Here is a 27,269-nt window from a genome sequence, read left to right on the forward strand (position 1 = left end):
TTCAAGATTCAAGATTCGTTTTATTAGTCACGTAAAAAATTACATGAGATATGATCTCCTATGTGCAATCAGTAAAACGTTACATATAGTATCCATAAAAATATATATATTTAAAACAGTAAAACATAAGAGACCTAAAAAAAAATTTAAAAAAACATATTGCAGATTTTGTTTTAACAGCTGAAGATGTACTTTAGCGTGAAGTTCAGTAGTATAATTATTTGCTGCTGTTTCTTCTCATCATACGGTTCTGTTAAAGTGTACAAAAAGAGTATGTTTGCGGTTTCACCAAGTGACAAAAATCACTTTTGTGAGTTTGTAAGATTCTGAAAAGAACTGTCACAAACTCACAATTGAGATTTCTTGCTCAAGACTTCACCTTGCAAAAGTTCAACTATTATCTGTCAAAGTGTCTTTGTTGCTTAAAAAATGCAGCCACTGTGGGAAACGTCTCCCACTTTGGTTGATACTTTCAGGGAAGTGGTGGTATCGGAGCGTTCAGAACATACTCGGCCATGTCAGCTCTGGGCGTAAACTCAAGATCGTAGCCAAAGGCGCGTGGGCCAACCACAGACAGCGCCCTCTGGCTGCGTAGCAATGGCGGCGAGGCCAGCACCAAGACTGCAACGCGCAGACCGTAACGAAGCTCCTCCGTGCTGATCGGATGACCCAGGTCGGCGTCCACGATACTGATGAGGTCAGGGGTCGTCGCTACGACCTGGAACAAAATTGAAGGAGTCAAAGACCTGGACAAATCGTTTGGAAAATGTTGAAAAAATAAACAAAAATTGCCTTGGTGCTCGATTTTTCAAAACTTAACCTTTTAGTCACTGTAGCGCCAAAAACCACCCTGCCTGTTACTCACCGTAGCATGCGAAACCGCCCCAGCACTCTATGGTTTTACTGATTCTTCAGTGAATAAATACAATGTAATACAATGTAGTACAAGTGCATACCTGCAAACCTATCTGAATTTGGTGGAATCATAACGAAAATACAAGCTGTATTCCGAATTACAAATTTATTGCCCTTTATTACGAATTTCCTCAAAATCGTTTACATTGTCAATTAAATACCGTGATTTTATGAACCGTAACGCTGAAAAATCGGTTAGATATATAAGCCGTGTCCGAATTATCGCCTACGGCTTGAAATTGCACATGAGTCTATGGGATGTGGCTGCAGCCGCTACCATAGACATGTGTGTAATATCAAGCCGTAGCCAAGTAATTCTGACATTGATGTAACCGCCGGGCGCCAGCCAGTTAGTATAATACATGTGTGCAAACGACTTGGAACCAGCGTGTGTACGTGTCATACACTCTCTTTTTAAGATGGCGCCCAAAAAACTGCTTAACCAATTTGCTTACCAAACTGCTTAACCAATTTTAACAAATCTGGAAATATTACACAACTCTGTTTTCTTTTTCCTCTGTGTTATTTCTTCTGCCTAGATCCAGAGGTATAGCCAAGTCCTCATGAGTTCACAGCAAGCCAACCACAGATCATTCACACCTCGTCCACTGTCTCATGCTAGGTGCTGAGTTGCAAGGACATGACAAAGACATTCCGTTTCTGCCCTACTGTACCTTGTGACCTGATCTTAGTTGTCTTGTGATGGACTTGTGAATGGCTTAGTATTTTCCTTGTGATCGACTTGTGGTTGATTCTAGTGCTACTCTTACTTCAGTGCTATGTTGTACCACCCAAAAGTGGCAGTTGTACTCGTACTCGATCTTGAGTACATTTTTTGGTACTCGTACTCATGAGAATGTACTTGTATTCATACTCATACTCACAAGAAAAAAAATTACCCATGCTCAGACTCATGACTGAGTACTCGTACTCTTACACATGTTCTCTCCCAACAATTTAAGTAAAGCAGCAGTTTTCTACTGTTTGGGAGGCTTCTGCATTTGTTTATCTAGTTTGACAGCAAAAAGCCCTTGGGATCATGTGACACATTGACATATGCTCCTACTCGTGGAAATTAGTACACGTACTTGTACTCAGACTCGATCTGATACACCGTGCCCTCTGGAGACATGCACACAATAGGGAACAAAAGATTGTATACGTCTCCACAGGGCAATTTCTATAGATGAATACGTCTCCACAAGGTTTTCACGAAATAGATATATGGATTTTACTCAAAAACTAGGGATTTCCAAGGTATGTTGATCCGTCACAAATAGTAGAGTTTTAGAAAAGGGATATTAAGTCCGAATTTCAGCCAAGGGAATTAATTCTGGTTAAAATAAGAGCATTTTGAAACTGTACTTTCAAACTCAAAAACTTTAGTACACGAGAACAAAGAAATGTCTCCACAAGGATACAAATTTCAGTATGTGCCTACCGTACTCTTACATTTTTAGGTACTCATACTCATACTTGTACTCATGGGGAAAAAAATTGCCTTTTACTCGTACTCTTAACAGAGTACTCATACTCATACTCATGGAATGTACTCGACTACAACAACGCCACCAACCTCGCTGTGGTCCTTGCTGATGCGTCTTGCCACCAGGTTCTCGTTCTGAAACTCAATCTCCAGCTCTTGGCCGTTGTACTCTGGCCCTGTTCCTTCCACTATCAGCTTCCCACGGGCGAAACCACCTGTGATGACTCTCGACAAATCACAGATCTTTTGTGGACAAGAACAAAACAAAGTGTGAAAATGACTGGAGAGGGATTCATGTCAAGGGCTCTATGGGTGCGTTTGAGTAGCTCACCGGGATTGACTCGAGTTAGCCCCGTGTCGCTCTGACGTCATTCTCAGGGCTCACCCGGGTCAGCCACCACAGACCATGATCGTGGAGCAGAGTCAGTGGTGGAAATACGTCACATGCCGGACAGCGGAAACATCAATTTGACCAAAAATCAACTTTATTGAAGGCCATTAATTATTAAGTTCATTGCGACTTTAGAGGCTCTAATTCCAGCCCAACTTGTTTGAGTTATGCCATTGCCTGAAAAGCAGTAAATCTCAAACTAAAACCCAGCACGAAACGGGCATTTTGTCAGTGGCTACGGCCGCGGCTACAGACATCACATGAGGACTGTGATGGCCGTTGGATTGAGCGTTTGATTAGCCCGGCTGTCACGGCTAACCTGTCTGCCTTTACCTGAGTCGATCTGGGAAAACCATGCCAATGCTACTCTCGACTGAGCTATCCAGCCCTATGTTGGTCATTCCCCAGTTTGTCACTGCCTATGATCAAGGGTACTTATCAGATCACAAACTCCATATATGCTATTTAGACAGGGATCTCAGCCAAAGTCAAGCATCATGCGAGCAACATAAGCAATTTTGCAAATCTCGGCAACAAATCTAGTCTATTTTGTTGTTCAACTGTAGATTTATTATTTATGCACCTAGTCAGTTTCCCTGTATAATTTATTTCATAATATTTGCTTCTTTTCTTTTAAGCACTGACCTTGCCAGTGATCAGCAACTTGCCATTCTCATGCTTCAGGATGACCTCAATGGGTGATGACTTGTCTCTCTTGGCCTGCAAGACAGCACGGCCGAGCTGACAGGCTCGGCTGACTGAGTAGTGAATAGTGTGCTTCTTGACAATCTCTGGGCTGAGTGGGGCGATGGCAAGGGCGCCTTGGCAGCTGAGAGAAATGGAGATAGTCAAGAAATCGTCAGGAGAATACAATGTCATAGCTGCCAACATTTCAAAATCCCAATTAGTAACCAACCCGCGCGGTCATTTTCAACTGCTCGTTTTATCAAAAGCTTTACCAACATCGAGAACAGGTACATGGTTTACATGTACACATACATGTGCATACCCTTCTTGTTGTGAATAATAATGTACTGTAGGCTAAAAAAAAAAGATAATTTAAAAAAGAAAAAAAATAAAAAAAAAAAAAAAAAAAAAAAAAAATTAATTTCGTTTTAATGTCTGTATTTGTTTGTTGAAGTCAAATAAATAATAACATCAATAACATGTGCGCATATTTTTTTGGAGATGCATGCTATTGATGTTGAGTTTCGAGTTCGTATCATGTTTTTACACACAATGATCTATGGCCACCGTATGCAATAGAAATATCCCGCCAACATACCTTGCAAACGCATGCTGATTTATCTTTTCTGTCCGTTGTGACAAACTCAAACTCTATTACCAATTATTCCAACCATACTCTTATTAAATTCCATGATTAAAATCTCGCACTGATGGGTCTCATCCCGGCAATAAGCGACTAAATGTGCTCACGATCGTCACTGAAAAGTACTCACATACAGTACACACAACCACACATCCACGAGATGCACACAAATGACACACCATTGAAAAATATATTTAGTCTGGTCCTCAAGTACTCCACTGCGCACACTGCATTGATGTCTATCAGGTGCTTGACTGCATTCTTATTAGACTTATCACCAGTCCATCCATTACCGCGACATTTCGCCAGAAGTTTTTGGTCAAAAACGATACTTTACATTTTTTTTTGTTAGGTAGAAAATGGGAAATTCGTAATGTTTTAGTGGCAAATCGTATTTTCGTAATTTAACAAACAATTCGTAATAATTACGAAAAAATCGTACTAGTTGGCAGCTATGCAATGTTTATGAAAATATGTCGGCGGCGGGCAAAACCCAATATATAGTTCTGCTACATACAGGATCAAAACCTTAGGCCCTCTTACTTTTGGGAGTCAGGTTGGCACAGTGGTTACTTTCCTAACCTTCCTCCGCTACGGCCCAGGTTCGATTCCTGCCCGGACCACATGTGGATTGGGTGATTCTGTGGGTTTTACCAAGAATATTCTTCTGGGGTTTTCCTCCCACTTCTAAAACTGTCTTTTCTTCTCATTGTCTTCTCTCCACAGGTTTCTTCAGGCTTGCAAACTACAGTGCCTAAGATGCTTTTGAACCCCTGGCTTTCATTACCAGAAAGAAATAAAACAAATAAAATAAAAAAAAAGTAGAAACAGAAACAAAGATAGGCAGACCAACAGACAATCATGAATGCAATCTGAACAATAGCAGAATGGAGGAGTGGATAAGGAATACAGAGCATGTTGGGGTCATACCCCATATCAGCTGCAACGGCCCTGAAGTGGTTTTCCAAGTGCTTGTTGCTCTCGGCTGAAAACGTCACCGCTCTACGACCCTTGTCGTCAACTAAGCCACTCGGGCACAATGGATGACCATAAATGGAATGAATAATCATCTACGAGGAAGAGACACAACAAATGGCATATAATTAAGTAACCTACTCAAGCCCCCCCCCCCCCCCCCCAAGTAATGGCATGGGCCAGCTACTGCAGAAAATAATCACACTCGTGGAGTATGTATATTTATTACAAAACTCAGCTTTTTTTCTTCCAGTACATAAAAATTGTTTAAGCACAAACGCTTTAGTCACATCTGTTACGATTACCTGAAGTTCTGGGAAGGCCCGGCCCATTCCATCACAGTCAACGACGGGTAAATCCAACATGGCCGCTGTTGCTAAGGGCTCCATGGCATTAGTGCCCCCTATTTCAGCACTCATTAAGGCAACCACCTTACAGCCTATGAGACATATAAAGAGCTGTAAATCAATCATACCTTCCAGTTTACTTACGTATGCCCGATCAAGTGTTGCTGTTGGGAAGATCCAAGGGGGTTTTGTAGATCTTAAAAATAGGGTAGATCATTTGTCATTTGTGCTCAAACTTAATCTAAAGATGGGTGCTTAACAACTAAGCTGATGACATTTAAGCTCTGTGAATGCTGTATATTCCGTGAAAACAATATTCTAGGATATCAGTTTCAATTCAAAAGTTGCCGAGTCATGTTTTGAAAGTTACGCATGAAATCAGCGTCCGGGAAACGTACTCATTCAGCCGATTGCAGCTACGCGATGTCACACACTGAACCGACCAACATTAGCAACTGCGCACACGTGTGCGTCAAGTCAACGCTTGCCTGCATCTAAGCACGGATTCGCCTCATTACAAACCAACTACTAATGGAAATCTCCAACAATGCTTTACTTGACGCATCTTTGGAAATGGCCTTATTTTATTGTTTTCTTCAAAATGACTGCATGCCAGAAAGAATAATTTCACAGAGAGTTTAGGGCCATCACTATCTTTAATATAATATGACAAGAGTACAATAAACTTGATGGAAATACCTTTTATTTTCCACCTGAACAGGTATTTTATCCTTTTTAGTCCCATTTTAAACCTTTTCAGCATCATAAATATGTCAAAATATCAAAGAAATTGCACAAATGATAGACAATTGCACAGTGGGCTTTAATACAGTAACATGTTTCACTGTTTGAAGCACCATTGGAAAGGATGAAAATTCATTTCTTATATAATTGGCTTTTTCTCAGCAAACTGATGTGCTGTTGTCATGATTTTTTTTCTCAGTTTTTGAAAGAAAAAGCTCTCAGCTTTAATCTGATATCCAAAAAAACATATTCACAGATCACGTTTTTGCAATACAGCAAATATTTCAGGGTTGCATTTCGGGGGGGGGGGGGGGGGGGGGGGGGGGGGGGGGGGGGGGGGTCACCCTGTATATGCCAGCAACCTTTACTCATTGGCATAACAGCCACGGGCAAACATACCTGCCGGGGGTGAGGGGGGAGTCGAACCACTCCCCACCTTTGGAAAGTCATCAACATAAACCACACCGTTGTCTCTCTTCACTTGAACACCATCTGGGGATCACGTAAACGAAACAATCATCCAGATTACACGAATAATACTCATTCACAACAGATTTATGTACCCAATATATACATCTAGCGTGGGAGAAATCAGTTAGCAATGAGCAAATGCAATAATGGAATGTATCACAGTAATAAATGTACTCCATCTCTTTAATGAGATCTGTCTGTGCTCCATGTTTGGCAGTTTCATAACAATAGAATCTCCATGCTGTGAAACTGTTAGCATGTCCACACCGTTAGCAAACGTTTCTGCTTTTACTCAGCAAAATTGCTCTGCTAACTGTTGAGCAGAGCCACGAAATCGGTCCCAGCAGACACGAACTTGGCACACTGTATAACGGCAAATCTATGGTCTGACCTATGTTGTCTGGTATCCTGTCTCCAAATGCAGCCTGTGCCACCTGCTGTATGCATTCTATTGCCCGGGTGGACTCAAAACCAGCCTGTAGTTTCTCAATGAATACCCCCGGAGCTCCCATGAAGGCGATTGGAACCACTAGTCCGGTCAGTTCGGGGGTAAGTCCTAGTCTGCAAACAGGAAGGAAAAAGTAAAAACATGAGGCACAAATGCACAGTGCTACAAACCAGAAGACGTACATGTTCAATCATGACATACATGTATAATCAGTGTGCACAAGCAATAACTCCTGAACAGTCAAACTAGGGAAGAGTGTCAATACTAAAGAACTGTTTTGCTCTTAAATGAGAGGTAGACTTTTAAACAAGTCATTATACAGACAGTCGTGTATTGTCTGTCTGGGCCCCTCACTTTGTATCCTGTTTACATTAATTCCTGGCTTCGACATGTCTAACAACTTGACTAATATAAATTTGGACGGTTATTAATTTATGCGCACAGTGAAACGCATACGCACTACGTTTCCATGGAGAGGGCCAATGATGCCCATCCGTATTCCTGTGGAAGCATCCATTCTTAGAGTGGGCATATCTTTCACTCGGTCAATGCATGCTTGTTTCTATTTGTTTCCCTGTATTCGAACAATTTTCATTAAAGTAAACACTCAGTGGTAAATTGGAAACATAATGTCAAAATCTTGTTTTTCCGAATAAGAATATAATATGATGGAATAAACAAACACCCAGGAATTAGCTTTCGACCCTTCAAGCAATTGATTCGCTCCAGGCTGTGTTGCGTGCATTCACCATATGTCACGTGTACATACACGTGCACTGAGACTAGTAACTGCCAGGTGTAATATAAATATTCATATCTTCCTGATTCTTAGCCAATCAGGGTGCTCCATCAAATTTTGGTAGCAAACCTCATTCTTTTGTACAAATCCGAGGTACAGACTATTCAAGTCGACGCACACGCATTTTGGGGCCGAGGATGCAGGAAACGCTCCCGCATGTGCGATACCCGCAATCGACAGTATGCAGCGTATACGTCAGTGGTACCCGGCGGTGTAGGTGAATTAAACCCGGCCAATTACCGACTTGTTTTCAAGTCTAAAAAAGAGGATATGAAATTCCTTTTTACTGCACCAACCGTCATTAAATAACTTTGAGGGTTTTTTTCAAGTTTGTCTACCTCTCTGGAGCAATGACTCTTATCTTTTTTCCCTCCTGCAGTACTTTACGGGCGATGAGCAGACCTAGATGGGGGCTTCCCCCTCCCCCGCAGCCTAAGATACCAGCCCCTATGGCGATACACTCCACGTCAAACTCTGATAGGATCCATTCACCGGTGGCCGGGTCCACCTGGTGGTCTGGCAAGGCAAGGGTGGGTTCCGATGGTGGTGGGGCTGGCAGGTTCGTGGTTTCTGAAAGTGCAAATTTGTGAGAAAACGGTTTCTCAATGATGTATGACTCCCAATGTATCTCATGGAATGGCTTTCTGACTAGGAGAATGTTGGAGGAATGACATATATGGCTGGAAGACTAGACTCAGACTTCATGGTAGATCACAATTAAGTCAACCACAAGTCATCACAAGTCAATCACAAGTCAATCGCAAGTCAATCCCAAGGCAATCCCAAGTCAATCACAAGTCAATCCCAAGGCAATCCCAAGTCAATCGCAATTCAATCACAATTCAAACACAATTCAATCACAAGTCAATCACAAGTCAATCACAATTCAATCACAATTCAATCACAATTCAATCACAATTCAATCACAAGTCAATCACAAGTCAATCACAAGTCAATCACACGTCAATCACAAGTCATCGCAAGTCAATCGCAAGCCAATCGCAACTCAATCACAAGCCAATCGCAACTCAATCACAAGGCAATCACAAGTGATTTGCAAGTCTTTGTGTTTAGTCACAAATTTTAAATTATTCAAAAGAGCAGACTGGTTTTAATTAGTAATTAACTTCTTTTCATTGCTTTCATTTCTGTTCGCAAGTTCCAAAAACAAAGATTTTACTTCGCTTTCAAATTAGTATGGCTGTTCCGATGGTGGTGGGGCTGGTAGCTTCGTGGTTTCTGAAAGTGCAAATTTGTTGAGAATACGGTTTCTCAATGATGTAAGACTCCCAATGTATCTCATGGAATGGCTTTCTGACTAGGAGAATGTTGGAGGAATGACATATATGGCTGGAAGACTAGACTCAGACTTCATGGTAGATCACAATTAAGTCAACCACAAGTCATCACAAGTCAATCACAAGTCAATCGCAAGTCAATCCCAAGGCAATCCCAAGTCAATCACAAGTCAATCACAAGTCAATCCCAAGGCAATCCCAAGTCAATCGCAATTCAATCACAATTCAAACACAATTCAATCACAAGTCAATCACAAGTCAATCACAATTCAATCACAATTCAATCACAATTCAATCACAATTCAATCACAAGTCAATCACAAGTCAATCACAAGTCAATCACACGTCAATCACAAGTCATCGCAAGTCAATCGCAAGCCAATCGCAACTCAATCACAAGGCAATCACAAGTGATTTGCAAGTCTTTGTGTTTAGTCACAAATTTTAAATTATTCAAAAGAGCAGACTGGTTTTAATTAGTAATTAACTTCTTTTCATTGCTTTCATTTCTGTTCGCAAGTTCCAAAAACAAAGATTTTACTTCGCTTTCAAATTAGTATGGCTGACTCGTGAACAAAGCCTATTAGGCCCCTTTCCTCTACCCCCTTTACCTTGGCTAGTCCTAGCTTCAGGCTTGTCGGTATGGGAATCACTGATAGGCTTGTGATCTTCTACCATCTCATGAGATGCTATTCCCGCTGATGCTTGAGCCCTCACGGTTGGATCCTTCACGGTCAGATCCCCCACAGCTTTGACCTTGATGCGCGTGGCATTGTTGGTGATGTAGGCAAGGGGTACAATCGTCACCTCTGTGATCTGCCAGATCAGATGCAATTTATTTTACTGCATTATTAAAACTGAGGATTGGTTCCTACACAATTTTCAAGATTATTAACGTGACAAAGGAACAGGTTGGTCCTCTTGTGAAAATGTGGAAAGTTTTGCATTTCAGCAATTGTGGTGCGTTCCGTTTGCTATCTATAATTTTGTTAAACCATTTATACCACGGTAATGATTATCTGGCCACATGACGGTTGTTTTTGATTATGAATTTACAAAAAGATTCCAAAAAAGTTGAACATGGTTGTCATTTGCTTCAGTCAAATTCCACTGAGATGATCGAAAACGGTGTTTGCTTTTACAGTATTCCTTTGTGACGAAACTTATTTAGTTCAATTCCTAAAACCCAGGTTCAGCTATGGAAAAAATCCTTCAAAACGAGACTGACCACTTTTTCGCACTTGTAGGCTGTGCAGAATAGATAAAGACAAAATTGAGAAAAAACAAATGCAGACTTGAGTAACAGACTAGGTTCCAAACTGCACTTAACTCACTTGTACACTGTCTGGCTGAGCACCACGCTCAACGGCAATCTGCTTGGCCTGTTGCTTAATTTCCTGTACAGCCTCCTCCCTGGTCATTCGGTCCAGGCTGACCACAGTGTCCCACACACCGCTGACTTGGCTCAAGGCTGCCCCAATTGCATTCGCTACCTAATGGTTTCAGAATGAACCAGTGAAGATGACGTGTGTTACCAACACAAATGCCCAGCGGCCAAGGGCTCCACCTGTATACAAGAGTGAGTGCTTTAAGAGCCTCGTGAGTGGGGCACACTGCGTGCTTCACACTATACAGGGTGTTTAAAAAAAGGAAACCCAACTTCAAAGAATGAGTATGGACAGACGATATGTTTACTGGCTATAAAACTGGTATCATCTGAAAGCGTAATCTCTATGCTATTCAATGATGCTATGTTTAGGTTTTCCGAGTCATGCATCACTGAGCATCATTGTCTTGAAAACTGGATGCAAAAACGCAGTTGGGTCACTTTCATAAAAAAAAAACCACTGGGCACGGTGTGCCTATTGTTATGAAACTGTCTGTGAAATGGCTTGAATGTTAATCCTCGGGAAAACGGCACATTGTTTTGAACATGGCTTGGTCGAAACAAGAAATTCACGACAAACAATAAAATCAAGTTTTGAAACCAACCCGAATTGTTTTTTTGGCTTCTTTTCATGCACTCGTGTCTTCTTCTTGAATACTTATTCTCATGCACACCATGCCTATTGAGTTCGATATGAAAGTGAACCAACTGCAATTTTGCATCAAAATCTCATGACAGTGGCGCTCAGCGATGCATGACCCTGGAAATGTAAACAAGGTATCATTGAAAAGCATAGAGATTACGCTATCAGATGATACCAGGTTTATAGCCAGTAAACATTTAGTCTGTCCATACTGGTTCTTCAAAGTTGGGTTTCCTTTTTATTGAAGCACCCTGTACATGGGCGTATAGCATGAAGTTCAAAGTACTCATTTTATTCTGAATGTGCACAAAGCCATAGCGTCTTCACGTGAGCATCAGGCATCAACGACAATGCATTCAACTGTTCCTCCCAGTGGCCTCCTCAAACTCTCCTGTTCTTACCGTTGAGGGGGTATTTGTGCACGGAGCCCAAAATGGTACCTAAGATTGGACACTATCCATTTTAACATCAAATTTTACATGAGCTATCCAGTCCTGTAGGTCCATTCTTTTACATCTCCACTGATTTGCTTATATTGCTCTTGACGTGAGGCCTCCATTGTTCCACTAGGACAATGCGGTCAAAACCTCAAGTTTGATGGGAGTTATCAAAAGTCACTGTTTATTTTGTTTTAGCCAGATACTGTCCAGCTGGACCATCGGCCGGCAGTCAACTTGAAAAACCCATCAAACAAACAACTGAGAAATCCCAGAAATTATCATAGACTTTTGAAAGAGGTGTCCTCATTTGAAACAGAATTTCTCCACAATCAAGCCTTTGCTTGGAAAGTGTATTTCATGTTATACAGCCTGGCTATTTACAATTTCACTGCCTCAAACACATCAATGACATATAACCCCCCCCCCATTTTATTTTATTTTAGTTTCAATACAAGCTATGAAACAGCCAACATGCTAGACTTGACTCAAGTCGGAATTGCTTTCAGTCGGTATCTTAAAAAAACAAATCGCACAAATCACTTAGTTTACGTCTTTCCAGAAGCGCGACAAGGTACACTTCAGCGGGCGTTCCACTTCAGTGCCGGATAACAATGCGCACACACTGTATGTACATTGTACAACACGCGTATTACACGTACATGTGTGTGCATGTATTTCAGAGCATGTGCATACATGTGGTGCAAAAGTTAGCAATTCCGACTTGATCAATCTGCCATCAGCACCCCCCCCCTCGCGTGCACGCGCCTGTATTCATCAATGCATATGCAACACCATCTATATGCATATGCAGCAACATTGCTTGACCAATCAAAGTAGCCAATGTTTGAAGACTCATTTATTATTTTCAGTAGGTATGGAAGGCTGGATAACAAACTGCAAAAGTTTTAAAAACGTGATCTTAATTTATAGATTTCAAACACATTATATTTGGATGATAATGCATAGATCAGCTGCTCTTGGATTGAATTTATTAAGAACACGACATTCAAATGTTATTCAAAACAAAAGGGAATTTTTATTGTGGTTAACCTGTAAAAGATGTTGAGATTCATTGATTCCGCTGCGTGTTGTGTGTACCCTGAGCCGTTTCAAAGCATTCGAACGTACACGTGCGTGTATCTGTTTCTACTCCTCACCATGGGATGCGTGTGCGTTCTCCGCGAACTTTTGGCTGCGCGAATACGCAGACAACGCTGATTGCGTGTAAGGAATAATATCAAAACAACCTGCGCGCATTTTTAAGAATAAAAACGCTAATTACTTGAAATACTGTGATATGATTGGCTTCTACCTAAATCTGTAGAAGCCAATCACATCGAGAATTAATTTCCATAGACTGTGTACAAACGTGGAACAAACCAGCGCGTACGCTTGGCAGATTGACCAAGTTGCTGCATCACATAAAAATAACATGTACATGTACGTTTTTAACATGTTGGTCTGGATTTGACGCATGAGGGCGCATTATGGTTAGGCGTGTACAATTTACAGTGTATGCGCTTTGGCACATTTAGATACAGACCGAGCGCAACCCAGACTTGGCCAAGTCTACCAACATGCATAAAAATATTCAAACTCTTTGACAATTTACTAGATTTGATATTCGATATTGAATGTACATGGATTGGAGGTCAACCTGATAATGTGGTGGCTTGATGACTTTAGACGTTCCTTTCAGTCCTCGTTTCTCATCCACTAAGATACTCCCCCCACCAACGATGACCACAGGCACGTCAGCAGCACTCAACTGTACAGACAAAAAAGTTAGAATACAGCTCTCATGGATGATTGTGAATGTGTTTATTAAAGGATTCAAATGCCAGGTGAACGTAGGCATGTAGACGAGTCCAACACAAGTCCAGTCACAAATAACAGTGGATGAACAGTAACAAAGGAATGCCTTTGTCAAAGCTTATTTGAATAGCTTGTGATTGGAATTGGGACTGCAGGACTTGTGATGGACTTGCAGGGACTTGTGATGAACTTGACTATATCCAAGGGAGAAAAGTGAATGCAGTAAAAAATAATTTTAAAGGTAGGCTAGCTTATTTGTCATTAGTACATTGGTTTTTTTTTTCGTTTGAAGCGACAAAAGTGCTCAAAAATCTAAAGCCGCGTGCTTAACAACTAATCTGATGAACTGCATATTCCAAGAAAACAATAATCTAGGATCTTGATTTCGATTCCAAAGTTGCCAAGTCATGTTTGGAATTGCGCCCGAAATCATAATCCGGAGCACTTGACGCATCTTTGGAAATGGCCTTCTTTTATTGTTTTCTTCAAAATGACAGAATGCCAGAAGGAATCATTTCACAGGGAGTTTAGTGCCATTCCTATCTTTAAACCAAGTAAGCTTTTCATCAATAATTTGGATAGCTGCAAACAATCTACTCTACCTTTAACAAGATTATCCAATGTGGTTTTGTTAAATCAACAGGAATCAAAATGGATCAAGAAACTTGAATAAAGCGTACGCAGATGAAGAGTAACCATGGTAACAATATAACAAACTGGCTGATCTTCAGATCAGAAACCTTTTACAAAAGTCATAGAATCCACAAATTAAAAGTTGTTACTTTGGTGTCATATGTGGGGAGTGTGGCCTAGTGGTTAGGGTTTGTGACTCATGATCAGAAGGTCAGGGGTTCGAATCCAGCTGCTGGTTATATGTTGTGTCCTTAGGCAAGCCACTTCGCCCTCACTTGCCTCTCTCCACCCAGGAGTATAAATGGGTACCAGCATTAGCTGTGGAGTAACCTGTGATGGACTAGCATCCCGTCCAGGGGGAATAGAAATAGTCTCAGTCGTTTCATGCCAAGGAAACCGGAGATAAACCCCGACCGGATGGCCTTTATTGGTATCATAATGAATAGGTACAAGTAGTTTTCGCATTTTTTCTCATGAATTTCTATGGGGAAAAAAAATTGACAGAGCTGTATTTTTTTTTATCCCCCCCCCCCCCCCGGATCCGGGCCTGTGATCATGAATGTCTCGATCTCAGAAACAGCTTCCAAAATACCTGGTAAGTCTAAGTGAATACCAGTGTCATTATTACTATTTTTCATTATGGAGTCGGCATCAGTAAGGTAAACATTAAATCAATTACATGTACTTGTATGTAATAAGCTGGCATCTTATATACGAGGGGTGATTGATAAGTTCGTGGCCTAAGGTAGGAGGTCAGTTATACTGTTTTGACTGATAATTAAACCTTGGAAGTCAACGGTTCCTGAGAATTAAACCTTGAAAATGGAAAAATGGAAAAAATAAGCCATTGTGTCAAACAGTACAAGGTGTCAGCTCGTTGGGTCCCGAAGCTCCTTGGACCTTATCAGAAACGGACCCGGCACAACCATGTTGCCATTTTTGAATTCGTTCGTTCAATTTTTTCGTACGATCTGATTTTTTTGTACCATCTGATTTTTCCAGTTTCAAGTTTTATTTCTCAGGAACCTGTGACTGTCGGTGTTTCATTATCTGTGACAGAAAAACAAGAAAAGGTAATAATTTCAAACTTTCTGTGTAATCATTCAACAAGTTAAACTGCACACAATATCAGTCAAAACTGTAATAGCTCATCTCCTTCTACCTTTAGGCCACAAAACGTAACAATCACCCCATGAATGTGACCTCTAATGACCTACCTTGACCTGGTCGATCAGATCTTCCAGCATATCGTGTATCTCGTCCACTGCTTTCTGGACAAGGTCACTGGGCAAGCCGCCGACCTTGGCAGGGTCGCCAAACGAGGCCATTCCGGCCGCCACTGCGATATCGCTGGCGGTCAATGTCTGACCACCAAAGATCTTGGCTTCCTTGCTGAGCAGATAGCCGACGCTGTCCGGCCCGACAGTCAGCGAGGTCTGGAGGAGAAAAGCAGAGGTACGGTCAACATACGGTAGGAATCGTTGAAGCAGGCCAAAGTTTATAATTTAAAGTCCCATTAAAAAGGCCATTTCTAATGTTCATCCAACAAATTGATAAAAAAGAAAATGTAGTCGGGCTGTCCTCGATGTACTCGGTGATCAAAAATATTTTTGTGTGTGGAATAATAAAACTTAATAATTGTAAATTTGAACAAAGAAATTAAAAATTTAAAGTCAGTTTCCCTTTGTTTGAACTTAATTTACATCATTTGTAATGTTTTATACATTTGCGAACATGCAAAGGAAAAAAATCCTTATGACAAGGGTAATTCCTTCCAAATTTCATTCACTTGAATATCGTCAGTGCCGTATGCCTTTCCATGCATCACTTGTGCACTGTAACGTTTCACCCCTGGACACTTTTAAGAGCTCTCATCACTACTTTCATGAAAACTTCCAAAGATAAGAGAAATAATGATGTGCATCGGGTCGGGTTGACCAGGCCAAACCGACCCGAAACATTAGAGATATAAATTGAATCTGAACCAAAACCGATCTTAACTCCCTCAAACCGACCCAACGCAACCCGACAAAAAATAAGGTAAAACCGACCCGAACCGACCCGACCCGAAAAACTGATCTTAACTCCCTCAAACCGACCCAACGCAACCTGACAAAAAATAAGGTAAAACCGACCCGAACCGACCCGACCCGAAAACCCCCCGAAAAATACCCCGAATACCTGGCTTGGACAAAGTGATCACTTTTTTGTGCCTGCCCTTACCACGTGGCATGAATTATTTTGCAAAACCATCGTCTCTCGCTCTGTCATACTCAGTGGGTTGATTGAGAGTAACTCCGCTTATTGAACAAACTGTTACAAGGTATCTATTTTACTGTCAGTCCCGATCCGACTGGGGAAATTAATACCGTGGGAACTTGATAGTGCGCTCGTTGGCCACATCACAATGGGCTGCGGACACAGTGACTGTCAATTATATTGCATCACCTAAATTTCTCAAGTCTCAACTGTTTCGGTTTATTTCGGTTTATTTCGGTTTATTTCGGTTTTTTCAAAAGATGGCTAAACCGACCCAACCTGACCCGAAAATGAAAATGCAAAACCGAAACCGACCCGACCCGACTGAAAAGATGGACAAACTGACCTGACCCGACCCAAAGTCGGTTTTGGGTCGGGTTGGTTTCGGTTTCGGGTCGGGTTTGCACATCATTAAAGAGAAATAGTTTTAAAGATGAATGCATCCACATTTCTACATTTTCAATCATATCGCTAAAATGCTTTGAACAACTCACAATTTGTCCATCTGCCTCAGAGAATCTTACGAGGGACCCCCCTCCGAGCCCCTTGCAGACAACGTCCGGCATCTGGAAGTTGGTGTTGACTCCTCCCACTTTGACTTTGGTCGACGCCTCCTTGGGGAAACCGCCCTGTAGGAAGCCGACGTCGGAGGAAGTGCCACCGATGTCCACAACGATGCCGTCCCCAACACCTGGGAAAAAGTCAGTATCATGATCAATTGGTTGTGCATGGTTTTTCAGTGTTTTCTCGGTAAGTGTAATATCCACTGAGGTTTTGAACATTCTTCTTTGGATTTTGAGTGGTGTTATTATTGGAAATGAACAGAATGCATGAAAAGCAAAGATCCCATATGTGTGCGTTTTCTGGTAATTACTAATGTTCATACGTGTCTTTAAAGGCATTTGCTTTCATGTACTTTGTTAAACCACTCAGATTCCAAAGAAGAATGTTCCAAACCAACCTGCTGAAGTTTCAGCTCAGTGGATATTACACTTTTCAAGAAAACAGTGAAAAACATGGACAACCTTTTGATCACAATGTACCATTTGGTCCATAGCGTGCATTATTTTTAAAAATCTGTCAATTGACTGATCGCTGGTAACAAGCTAAACAATTTTATTTCTTCTATAAACAGAAAATCAGACGGAATAAATTCACGGGGTGTTTAATACCAGTATAATCTTTAATCCAAAAGCAGGTTACTTTTAGGATAAATGCAAATGATCCTACATGCCTCTAATGAAGATAAAATCATTAAAAAATCACAATCTTTCACAATACCAAAATGGCGTGTCTGATTAAAGCTATGGTCAATCATTTGCAGCAATCCGAAAAGTAACTGGCGTAATTATTGTTGAAAAACATTCTTGGTTGAAAGATAGTAATGGGACTAAACTCCCTGTGAAATTATTCTTTCTGGCAAGCTGTCATTTTGAAGTAATCAACGAAAGAAGGCCTTTCGACGCACCGTGGGAAAATTTAAATTAGTAGTTCGTTTTGTTATTCGGCAAAGCGCGCGCAAGCATTGGCACGACGCACACGCGCGCGCAGTTGCTATAATTCGTTGGATCAGTGCGCGACATCGCGTATAGCTGCAATCGGCTCAGTGAGAACGTGTCTCGGACGCTGAATTGAGGCCCAATTCTCAACATGATTCAGCAACTTTGATTTGAAATTGAGATCCTAGAATGCTGTTTTTTTCTCAGAATATACAGCTGAAGCTGAGCTGAAACTTCATCAGGTTTGTTGTTCAGTATCCTTCATTAGATTTTGAACACTTTTGTTGCTTCAAACGAACAAAATGCACAAATTACAAATGATGAACTATATCTTTAAAAAGAAATCCACCTGAGAGTTTGGCAGCTCCCCGCATACTGTTAGTTGGTCCTGAAGAGAATGTGTGTACAGGGAACTTCAATGCTTGATCAGAACTGAAACATAATGGCAAACATCTAGGTTATCATCGGAATTATAGTTTCTCTGTACATCACAAGTTTATGTGACTGTAAGACGTGTAGTCATTGGTGGGGATGGGTGGGGGTGTGGGGGGGGGGTGGAGTGGGGGAGGTTTTGGAGTAAAAGAATGCATTATTTGTTGGTCAAACGCCCAATTTCAACCATTTCCAACTTTCATCACCTTTTGGAAAGGAGGCTCGGTGGAAAGAAATAAAGAGTTCCTGAACTTTCAGGAACATCCCCTACAATTTGCTTGAGTCCTGGACTGTATACTAATTATGGACAGGGGTGAGATTGGGAGAAAATGAAAAATCCACGAAACAATCGGCAAAGGGCTTCAGGGTCACCGAGGGCCACAAAGCAGCAAAAGGTCTATGGTATGTTTGCATAAATTTACCTAAACGCACCCCTAAAATACCAATTTCTTTTATTCTATACATATATAAACCTTTATAAGTAAAAACAACTTGACGGTAAAACCTCAGGAATTTCGGATTTCAAACGGGATTGTTTTAAAATACAGGAACGATCCACACAAAATATCCTGAAATCAGGAAATAGCCTGACAAAGGGGAAAACATGGGAAAAACACGGTAAAACTGGCAGTACTGCCTGTTGTTCAGCACATGACGCACACAGTTTTTCTAATAAACTATTTTATTATTATATGGTTAATACGGCAGGAGGTGACTGCAATTACTGGTTTCATTTAACAGATCATTAAACACTAATGACAATTTCTTTCCAGCTGGCATTTATGACATCTTTGGATGCACTCATAATAATCATCATTCAGATGTCATTCAGTGAAAAAGCCAAGTTGAAACCCTTTTGTTCCAATCCACGCTAAAGTGATACAAACAAAATGATGTTGTGCACAATGCTTGCAAGCAGCTGCTCAAGCACAGCCTGAATGCAAACACTAAAACCGTGTTCACCAAATTTTTAGAAAGGAAAAAAACAAAAACAAAAAGAACTTTTGTGATTTCTACAGATTTCTAAAGTTTTCTAAAAAATCCTCGTATCAGTCCTGGGAAATAAAAGGTAAACAGTAGACTGCAACAGTCTATGCATATGTGAATGAACATTTGACCAAGCCTCCAAGGCTTAGCCAGTCACTAATTAACAATTGTTGACTGCTGTGGTGTGGGATATGATGTTTTAAACACCTGAGGGGCATACAGCACCCGATCGAGGCGAAGCTGTGCACCCCGAGGGGGTTAAAAAAGGCAATCCCACATCACAGCAGGCAATAATCGTTTTGTTATGTCATGTCAATTAACAACTACAAAAGGTAAGTGGTTGTAACTTACTGCGTGAGAAATAAATTAAATCACTGTGATGTCACGGTATCTAACATACATGAAAATTATTTGGCAAAATTGTAGCCAACAGAATAAAATATTTTTGTAATTTCTAAAAAAAATTGTGTGAGTTTACCGCTTCCTTCTAATGCATTTTTCCTTTCATTTCGAGCGATTTTAAGCATCTACCAGTAGTATTGCCAAAATTAAGTTACTTCAAGCTTTTTTTTATTATTATTATAACACTCAAATCACTATTTGTGCTTGACTACTCTTTTGGTTATGAACTATATACAATAATTATACCTTTGATAACTGAAGGTTTTGAGGTCCTGCCAGAGATGAAACTGAGCATTTGGCATTGCTCACTGCGCAAAAGGTTCCACAAGCGTGCGCAACGCATGCAATGAACGCAGTGCGATATCACCCTCAGTGTGTGACATGCATTTTTATTGTCCAGACACGTGGCCATTTTATACCAATGAAATTACAGTATCCAAGCACACGATGTAACAACTCCATTTTTATAACACCTCACCCACAGATTCTGTATCTCGATTGGCCGAGAGGAAGTCACATGGCACTCACTGTTTTTACTTACTTGCTGTGCCACAGCCAAAAAGACTACACAACTGCTGCAAAAAGTAGTACATACAAACCATCGTAGCAACCAGAGGTTTGTGTGTATATGCATAACAGGGTGCTATATGGTACGTTCCACTTCATGGATCACCTTGGGAGGTAGTTTAACCAAACTACTTGAAGCAGTCAATATTTGTAAACTGTAAGACTGAGGGCAACGTTACCTGATTACTGTGCCGTCATTCTGGGTCAGGAAGAACGGGCAATTCAGGCCCAGCTCTGCCAGGGTGTGGGCAAACGTGGCCACAGTCCGGGCACACAAGGGCTTGAGACACTCGTTGAGTACAGAAGCATTCTCCCGCTCCAGGAGGCTCAGTTGGCCCACCTGGTGGGATAGGGTGACACTGGCCGACGGGTGGTGGGCGCTAAACAGCTCGGCAACCTTTGTGGCAGGAAAGATGTAGATAATCGTGTTAAGTTTCGAGCAAATTAGAGTCAAGGGTGTTTTTTTATTACTAAAAAACATGACCTTTTCAACCTAAAGCAGACTTCTCTCAATATAACAACATTTTTTTGTAATGTTTTGAACAGTTTCTTTGGGTAGAAATTACGGTATTTCTACGCCGTTTACGGTTGGTGCCCTGTAATTCAGCATGTTCAGCACGCCTTGCGCGTTCACAGTACCGGTACGTCGTGCGGTGATCGCCGTTTTTATTTTTGTGTTGCGTTTTGGTTTTGTCATTGTCATTGTCCCTCCAATTTTCGGAAAAATGTTGCAAGATATTTTTCTCCATATATCATCTCAGTGAAGGTCAGTCATGATAAGACATGAATCTGGGACTGAGAAACATTTCCAATTTTGTTAGGAAATACTTCTGAAATATTCTTGACTCTCCATAGACTTTGTACCTAACCGCTGTAGTGGAGTCAGGTTGCAACATTTTTTCCCAAATTTCCCTCAAAAATTCAAAACCTTGCCCTTTATGTATGACATACCTGCATGTTCTTAATGTCGCCAACTAGTTTGGTAGGTCAAATAATTTTAAAGTGGGTTTTGTTCCCTTACAGGAACTGGGCCCGTAGATAAATGATCACCAAGATATAACGGGTCTATACTAAGTATGTTTGTAATAGAAAGAAATCAAGGAATGAAATTCAAATGCTTTCTGGCATAGCAGAAGAAATGGAAAACCATCCCAGTAACCTTGGATATGTGTGGCAACGACAAACCTTCAACTCTTGAGCAGGATTCACTGGAGAAAAGATGCCACAAACAACCACATTGTTGATGCCATTGGCTCGGATGGTTTGGATGCAGCCAATGATCTCGTCTTCGTCCAATGGGGTGATCTCTTCCCCGTTGTACTGGTACCCACCACTCACCATATGAATCGAGGCACACACAATCTAAATAGAATGGACATTTTAATAGGGAGAAAGCAACTAGTCCTTGTCTAACTTCCTGTAGCCTATATGCATACTGCAATCTGTATCTCATATAGATTATACAGGCCAGAGACAATTGGGCTGCAGTTTCAAATCTCCAAAGCCTACACAAAGTCTAATGAATCTCATACAGGCTGAGGAAAAAAAAATTTGCAAAGGAGCAAATTTTTTTTTTAAAACCAAGTTCAAGTTTTGAACCTTTTAAACCTTGAATGAATGACATATTTTTTAGTAACCTCGTGAGAAAAAAATGCATTTACCGTTTGTCTTTTGTGAACCTTTTTACGTTTTTGTCCACGAGGCATCAGACTTTTGCATAAGAGCTGAAATGGTACCATAAAGACGTCATGAAATATAGACAACACAGATTTAAAACTGACTGAACCTTAGCTCAAGCTTTATTTTTCTGTTTCACATGTTTATGCAAATCTTCTATGGGCTTTAGTATAGTTACTGTGTCCTTCACTGATCACACAATTGCAGCTCTGCCCTCTACTTGGCAACCCTGCAAGGCAACGCATGTCTCAGCTCTGGATCTCATGGAAAGAATGGCTCTGGGGGACACATTGTGCTCTTATGCAATTTTTAGTCGCCTCGTGGACAAAAAGGTAAATCGGGTACCGCAGTAAAAAGGTTCACAAAAGACAAACGGTAAATGCAATTAACGTCATTTTTTCACACAAGGTTACTAACGAATATGTATTCTTACAAGGTTTAAGGAGTTCAAAACTTCAACTTGGTTTTGAAAAAAAGAATGTTCCAATTGCACGCGTCATACATGTGTCCATGCATGTTCAGTTAGTCCACATTTTGTTTGCAATCGGTTACACATCCATGAACAGGTGCAAGCCAGCTAGTCTGGTTCCCTGACATGACAATTCCCTGATGTCTTGCTCCGTTTCGTCTGAAGTAGGGTCAGGGAACCAAACTACAAGAAATGCATTTTTTCTTAATTTTTCCAACGTCTATTAACACAAAATTTTAAACAGGTCAGTGTAACAATATTCGCTATAAAATACTAACCCCCAAATCCATCCATATCTGAAAATTACAGTAAAAGCAAATGAAACTCTTCTAATTAAGTTTGATCTTTAGCCTTTAGTGTACTTGGACTCCAACCTGCTTGAGATCCAATGGGAAGTCAATAAATGGTTCCATCAGGCGGGAGGATGTGCCACAAAGCCTCATGACCGAAACCGGTGTCAGGCCCTTCCTCTGGATGACGGCATTGACAAAATGCGTGGTGCCGATGTTGATGCGGCTAACAGGAACATCTCTACCTGCAAATTGGAAACAGTAACAAACCAAAACAAAAACAGCAATAATGAACCACGGTAAAAAAGTGCAGGCCTCTAGTGGCCTCTATGTAAGATAATTCTTTTTGTTTTTAAATGAAAATTACCAGCCAAAATATGCTGCATACAAAGGCAACATAAATTCTTAATGTGCAAAAACTTCAGCCCAAAAAAAATTGTATCTTTTTTGATAAGGCCAAACTCAACAATGATGCGTTTCCAGCTGACAATTTCACATCAAGAATGAGAATCCTGCTGGTCGCAACTCACCCAAGCTCTGCCTTGACTCGGTAATAACATTGGACAGCGCCTGCTTCAATCCATCGGTGACGTTCTCGGTAGTTGGCACCTTACTGGAGGCAACGACATGACTTCCTTGCAAACAAACAGCATCGGTGTTGGTCCCGCCCACATCCACGCCAATCACGAACAATTCACCTTTATCACAAACAAAGTATGAAATGTTTCCCACTGTCAAAGTGAGATTTGTTAATAAAGAAACAAAGCTCCCATAAACAAATATCATGAATTATAACAAAATTAATGCGGGCTACAGTAAAATTGATATCTGTTAATTAAAGGTAATAGACACCATGTGCAAAAGTTGAAAAATATGATGTTTGCTGCCACCAATCATCTCAAGCGTCTCCCATTCCTCCTAGTCTCAGCATACTAGGCAAAATGATTTCAAACCATGCTTGATACTAAATAAGGGAATAAATGTATGCTTGGCCAGTTTTAAACACTCTGTTTAAGACCGGTTGGAGTCTGGATGCTGATAATAACCCGAGCCGAAACCATTCATAAATACCTTTTCGGTCAAAAAATTCAAAACTTTTCGGTCCAAAAGTCAAAACAAGTCAAAAATTATAAATTTCCAACGATTTTTTTCAACAAGTTTACTTCATGTTTTTGAAAACACCCCTGTAGCTATTATATGGTAGTGCCCAAGTCGTAAACAACTCCTTACATGGAGATTGGCGCGCGCGTCACAAGTAATGCAAGACGTCGCGCAGAATGCAGCTGTGCCGGTGTAGTTTGAATTTAGGACTATGAAATACTGACTCACTGGCTACGTGTGCATTGTGAACGTTCAACCCATAAAGTGGTAACTAAAAGGCACTGGATTTCAAAGGAGTCAAAATTTCATATTTCAAAATTTCAATTTAGGACTCTCACATACACACAGTATGAGAGTCCCAAATTTTCAGACTAATTGGGACATAAATTGCCCACTCACCTTGTGCAGTTGACATTGTGGCCTTACAATTGCCTCATGGAAACCAATGATCTGCAAAACACACCAAGCTGTGTCGAGAGAAAAAATGTAGAAACAAATGCTAGATTCAATAATAAATCTCACAGTATGTGTGATTGAATAGCTAATTAAAGACATCAGCATGTGACTGCACAGTACTAAGCAAAACAAATGGAAAGAATGTTACAACCTGACGCTGGTATTTTCTTCATATATCATCCCAATGAAGGTCAGTCATTGCAACAATGACGAAAAGACATGAATCTGGGACTGAGAAACATCTCCAATTTTGTTAGAAAATACTTTCTACTTTAGAAATTTACTTTAGAAATTTTTCTTGATTCTCCATAGACTTTGTACACAACCGCTGAAGTGGCCTCAAGATGCAACATTCTTTCCAAATAAATGAACCCAAAAACTTTCAAGACTCCCCATAAATTTTGTACACATCCACATCCAGTGTCGGCCGAATCGACAACAATCTTTCCGACAAGATCGATGCTCAATTTTTACATTTGTTTTTTGGGGAGGGGAGGGGGGGGGGGGGGGGGAGGGGTTTGACTGATGACTTTTGGGTAATTTTTCCCTCCACAGATTATCACCTCTGAAAGCACTAGTCCTGAAGTCCATCATCTTTTGAAAAATCCCCCCCCCCCCACTACATTGCAAAATACAACAGCGATTTGCAGGTCCAATCCAAATTTTAACTGAAGTATTAAGACAAGTGCATACCTAAGTACTGGGACCCTTCAATTCGAATCTATCAACTCTGAAAAGGAGCCACACAACTCTCTCCGAGTATGAACTATGAAGAGAAAAACAACAAGGCAATTTGGGGCCTAGTTACTGGTCTACACCCAGAACGGATCCTCCAAGCCTAGCTAGCCCACTAGTGGCCCGAATATTTGCTGCGATATGCAAAATACAGCATAGCCCCCCCCCCCCCATACGCCTCTCTAATACTGGACTTCCTCCATATTGCAAGCAACACACAAATGTTTGCTAAAAAGCCTCAAAAGTCGTGTTTCTTTCCCGAATTTGAAAATTCGTTTTTAACCTCATATTCACTATGGAAACTACTTACCTGGCTGATTTCCCAGGTGAAATTAAAAGATCAAAGACATTGCTAATGTCCTCTGTTTTTTAGTAGGGCCTGTGTGCAACTTTTATGATGTTTCTATTAAATTGTACCACAATTCAGCTTTCGGCTGCTATTGGTCCAATGGTAATAAACCATTTCAAATACAGGATGTAGATACGTTAGACATCGACAGACACAGAAATAAATTTTTCCTCGTTATTAACCAGGGGGGCAGCTTCCATAGCGAATATCAAAAAGGGGGGAAATTCGTCTAGACTTCAAATTCATGAAATGCAACTTTTCAGGATTTTAGCATGCATTGGTGAGTGGTTTGCATATATATGGAGGAAGTCCGGTATTTTGAGCCATTTATGGGGCGAGGGTACAGCGTACCCCCAATCTGATGTGGTTCAAAAAATTGCCTGTAAGACACACTGTGGTAATATACATGTGGGGAAAAGTTGTTTTGAAGACTTTGGGAAGTTTTTCAATTAGGGTTGTGGACTTACGGGTAGTACAGGAACCGGGTACCCTATTGAAAAAAATATGGGTACCGGGGTACCCGGGTACCCGTTAACCCTAACCACCCCAAAAATTCCAATCTGGGAAGTTGCTGTTATTATTATTATTATTATTATTAATCATTTCTGGTAATGAAACCAAAGATTCCTCAAAAGCGCCCTAGGCACTGTAGCTCGCAAGCCTGAAGAAACCTGTGGAGAGAAGACAATGAGAAGAAGTTACAGTTTTAGAGGTGGGAGAAAAACCCCAGAAGAATATTCTGGGGAAAACCCACGGAATCAGGCAGGGACTGAAAACCCAATCCACATATTGGCCCAGGCGGGATTCGAACCCGGGTCACAGCGGTGGAAGGCGAGGAAAGTACCGCTACGCCAACCTGACTCCCCAATTGTTCATAAAGGTCCGCATGATAATACTACCACATTGGTTTGGCAATTACGGCTTGATAGGGTGTATACAGTGAGCTCTTTAGCTATGTGGTGAAAACTGCAACTTTCGCAAGCATCACAAAATGTGAAATTGGTTTTGATTTTCCATGTATCCTGTTTTTCATTTTGAAAGTTTCCCACTGACATTCGAAACATTTCTTGTTCATAGATTGAGAAGTAAAGTAATTTGCAAAATTGGTTACGGGCACTCGATTCCATAATCTGGAACCGGTTCCTGAAATTAACGGTCGGGTACTCGGGTACCCGGTTCCGATGCACAGCTCTATTTTCAATTGATAATCACTATGGAAAATACCATGGATACTTACCTGGAAAATAACCAGAGAAATCAAAGTCGAATGTACATGACCTGTAACCCCCGAGAAAAATACTGCAATCTGTTTTGCCTTTTTGGAGAAACTCACTGCCATGCCAATTACGGAAAGAATGTTGCATCCTGACACCACTTCAGCGGTTCAATGACGCCACTTCAGCGGTTCAATGTGTACAAAGTCTATGGAGAGTCAGGACAATTTTCAAAGTATTTCCAAAATTAGAAATGTTTCTCAGTCCCAGATCATGTACATCCGTGTCTTCTCAACATTTTTGCAATGACTGACCCTTATTGAGATGATATTTAAAGAAAAAAGTGGCGTCAGGTTGCAAATTCTTTCCTAAATATCTCCCACAGTTAACAGGTTAACTAGTCACGATATTCAATTTACTCAAAATCAACTTATGTCCGCTCAGGCTGGCTGTACATGCTGTACTTTGTGTGTCTGACATGACAGTTGACACGTCCGTGTCGTCTGCTAAAACTAAAACTTAAAAGCCAGCTGCTAATGTGCTATGGTCAGTTCCTATAACCCTACCACAAGATCTTTGAGATTAATGTCGTACGGTTAGTGCTGTCTTGTCAATAAAATTTAATGTTATAAATTTATACCATTCAAAAATAACCACCTTTTTTTTTGTCCGCAAGTTGACCGCGAACCGGAAAGGCCTTGACTCGATCG

The 27,269-nt window shown here is 40.9% G+C and overlaps 1 protein-coding gene across 3 annotated transcripts; it reads right to left on the reverse strand.

The window, feature by feature from the left end:
• LOC119741694 lies at positions 1–27,269 on the reverse strand. Of its 3 annotated transcripts, none has more exons than XM_038217549.1 (20): positions 27,224–27,269; positions 24,205–24,276; positions 23,235–23,402; positions 22,789–22,949; positions 21,454–21,630; positions 20,448–20,665; positions 18,230–18,312; positions 16,876–17,072; positions 15,340–15,558; positions 13,332–13,442; positions 10,539–10,697; positions 9,816–10,020; positions 8,245–8,476; positions 7,051–7,220; positions 6,588–6,680; positions 5,403–5,536; positions 5,053–5,192; positions 3,438–3,621; positions 2,492–2,644; positions 1–718 (listed from the first exon to the last, which is right to left on the reverse strand). In XM_038217549.1, the coding sequence occupies exons 2-20, from the start codon at positions 24,218–24,220 to the stop codon at positions 473–475; spliced, it is 3,066 nt and encodes a 1,021-aa protein (XP_038073477.1). In that variant the 5' UTR covers positions 24,221–24,276; positions 27,224–27,269; the 3' UTR covers positions 1–472. The 3 variants fall into 3 exon arrangements, 2 of the variants coding, with proteins under 2 accessions (XP_038073477.1, XP_038073478.1); XM_038217550.1 differs by having other exon boundaries at positions 24,205–24,272; positions 27,217–27,263; XR_005272766.1 differs by lacking the exon at positions 3,438–3,621 and having other exon boundaries at positions 582–718.

Source organism: Patiria miniata, unplaced genomic scaffold (genome assembly GCF_015706575.1).
Source record: "Patiria miniata isolate m_02_andy unplaced genomic scaffold, ASM1570657v1 HiC_scaffold_5, whole genome shotgun sequence".
NCBI lineage: Eukaryota > Metazoa > Echinodermata > Asteroidea > Valvatida > Asterinidae > Patiria > Patiria miniata.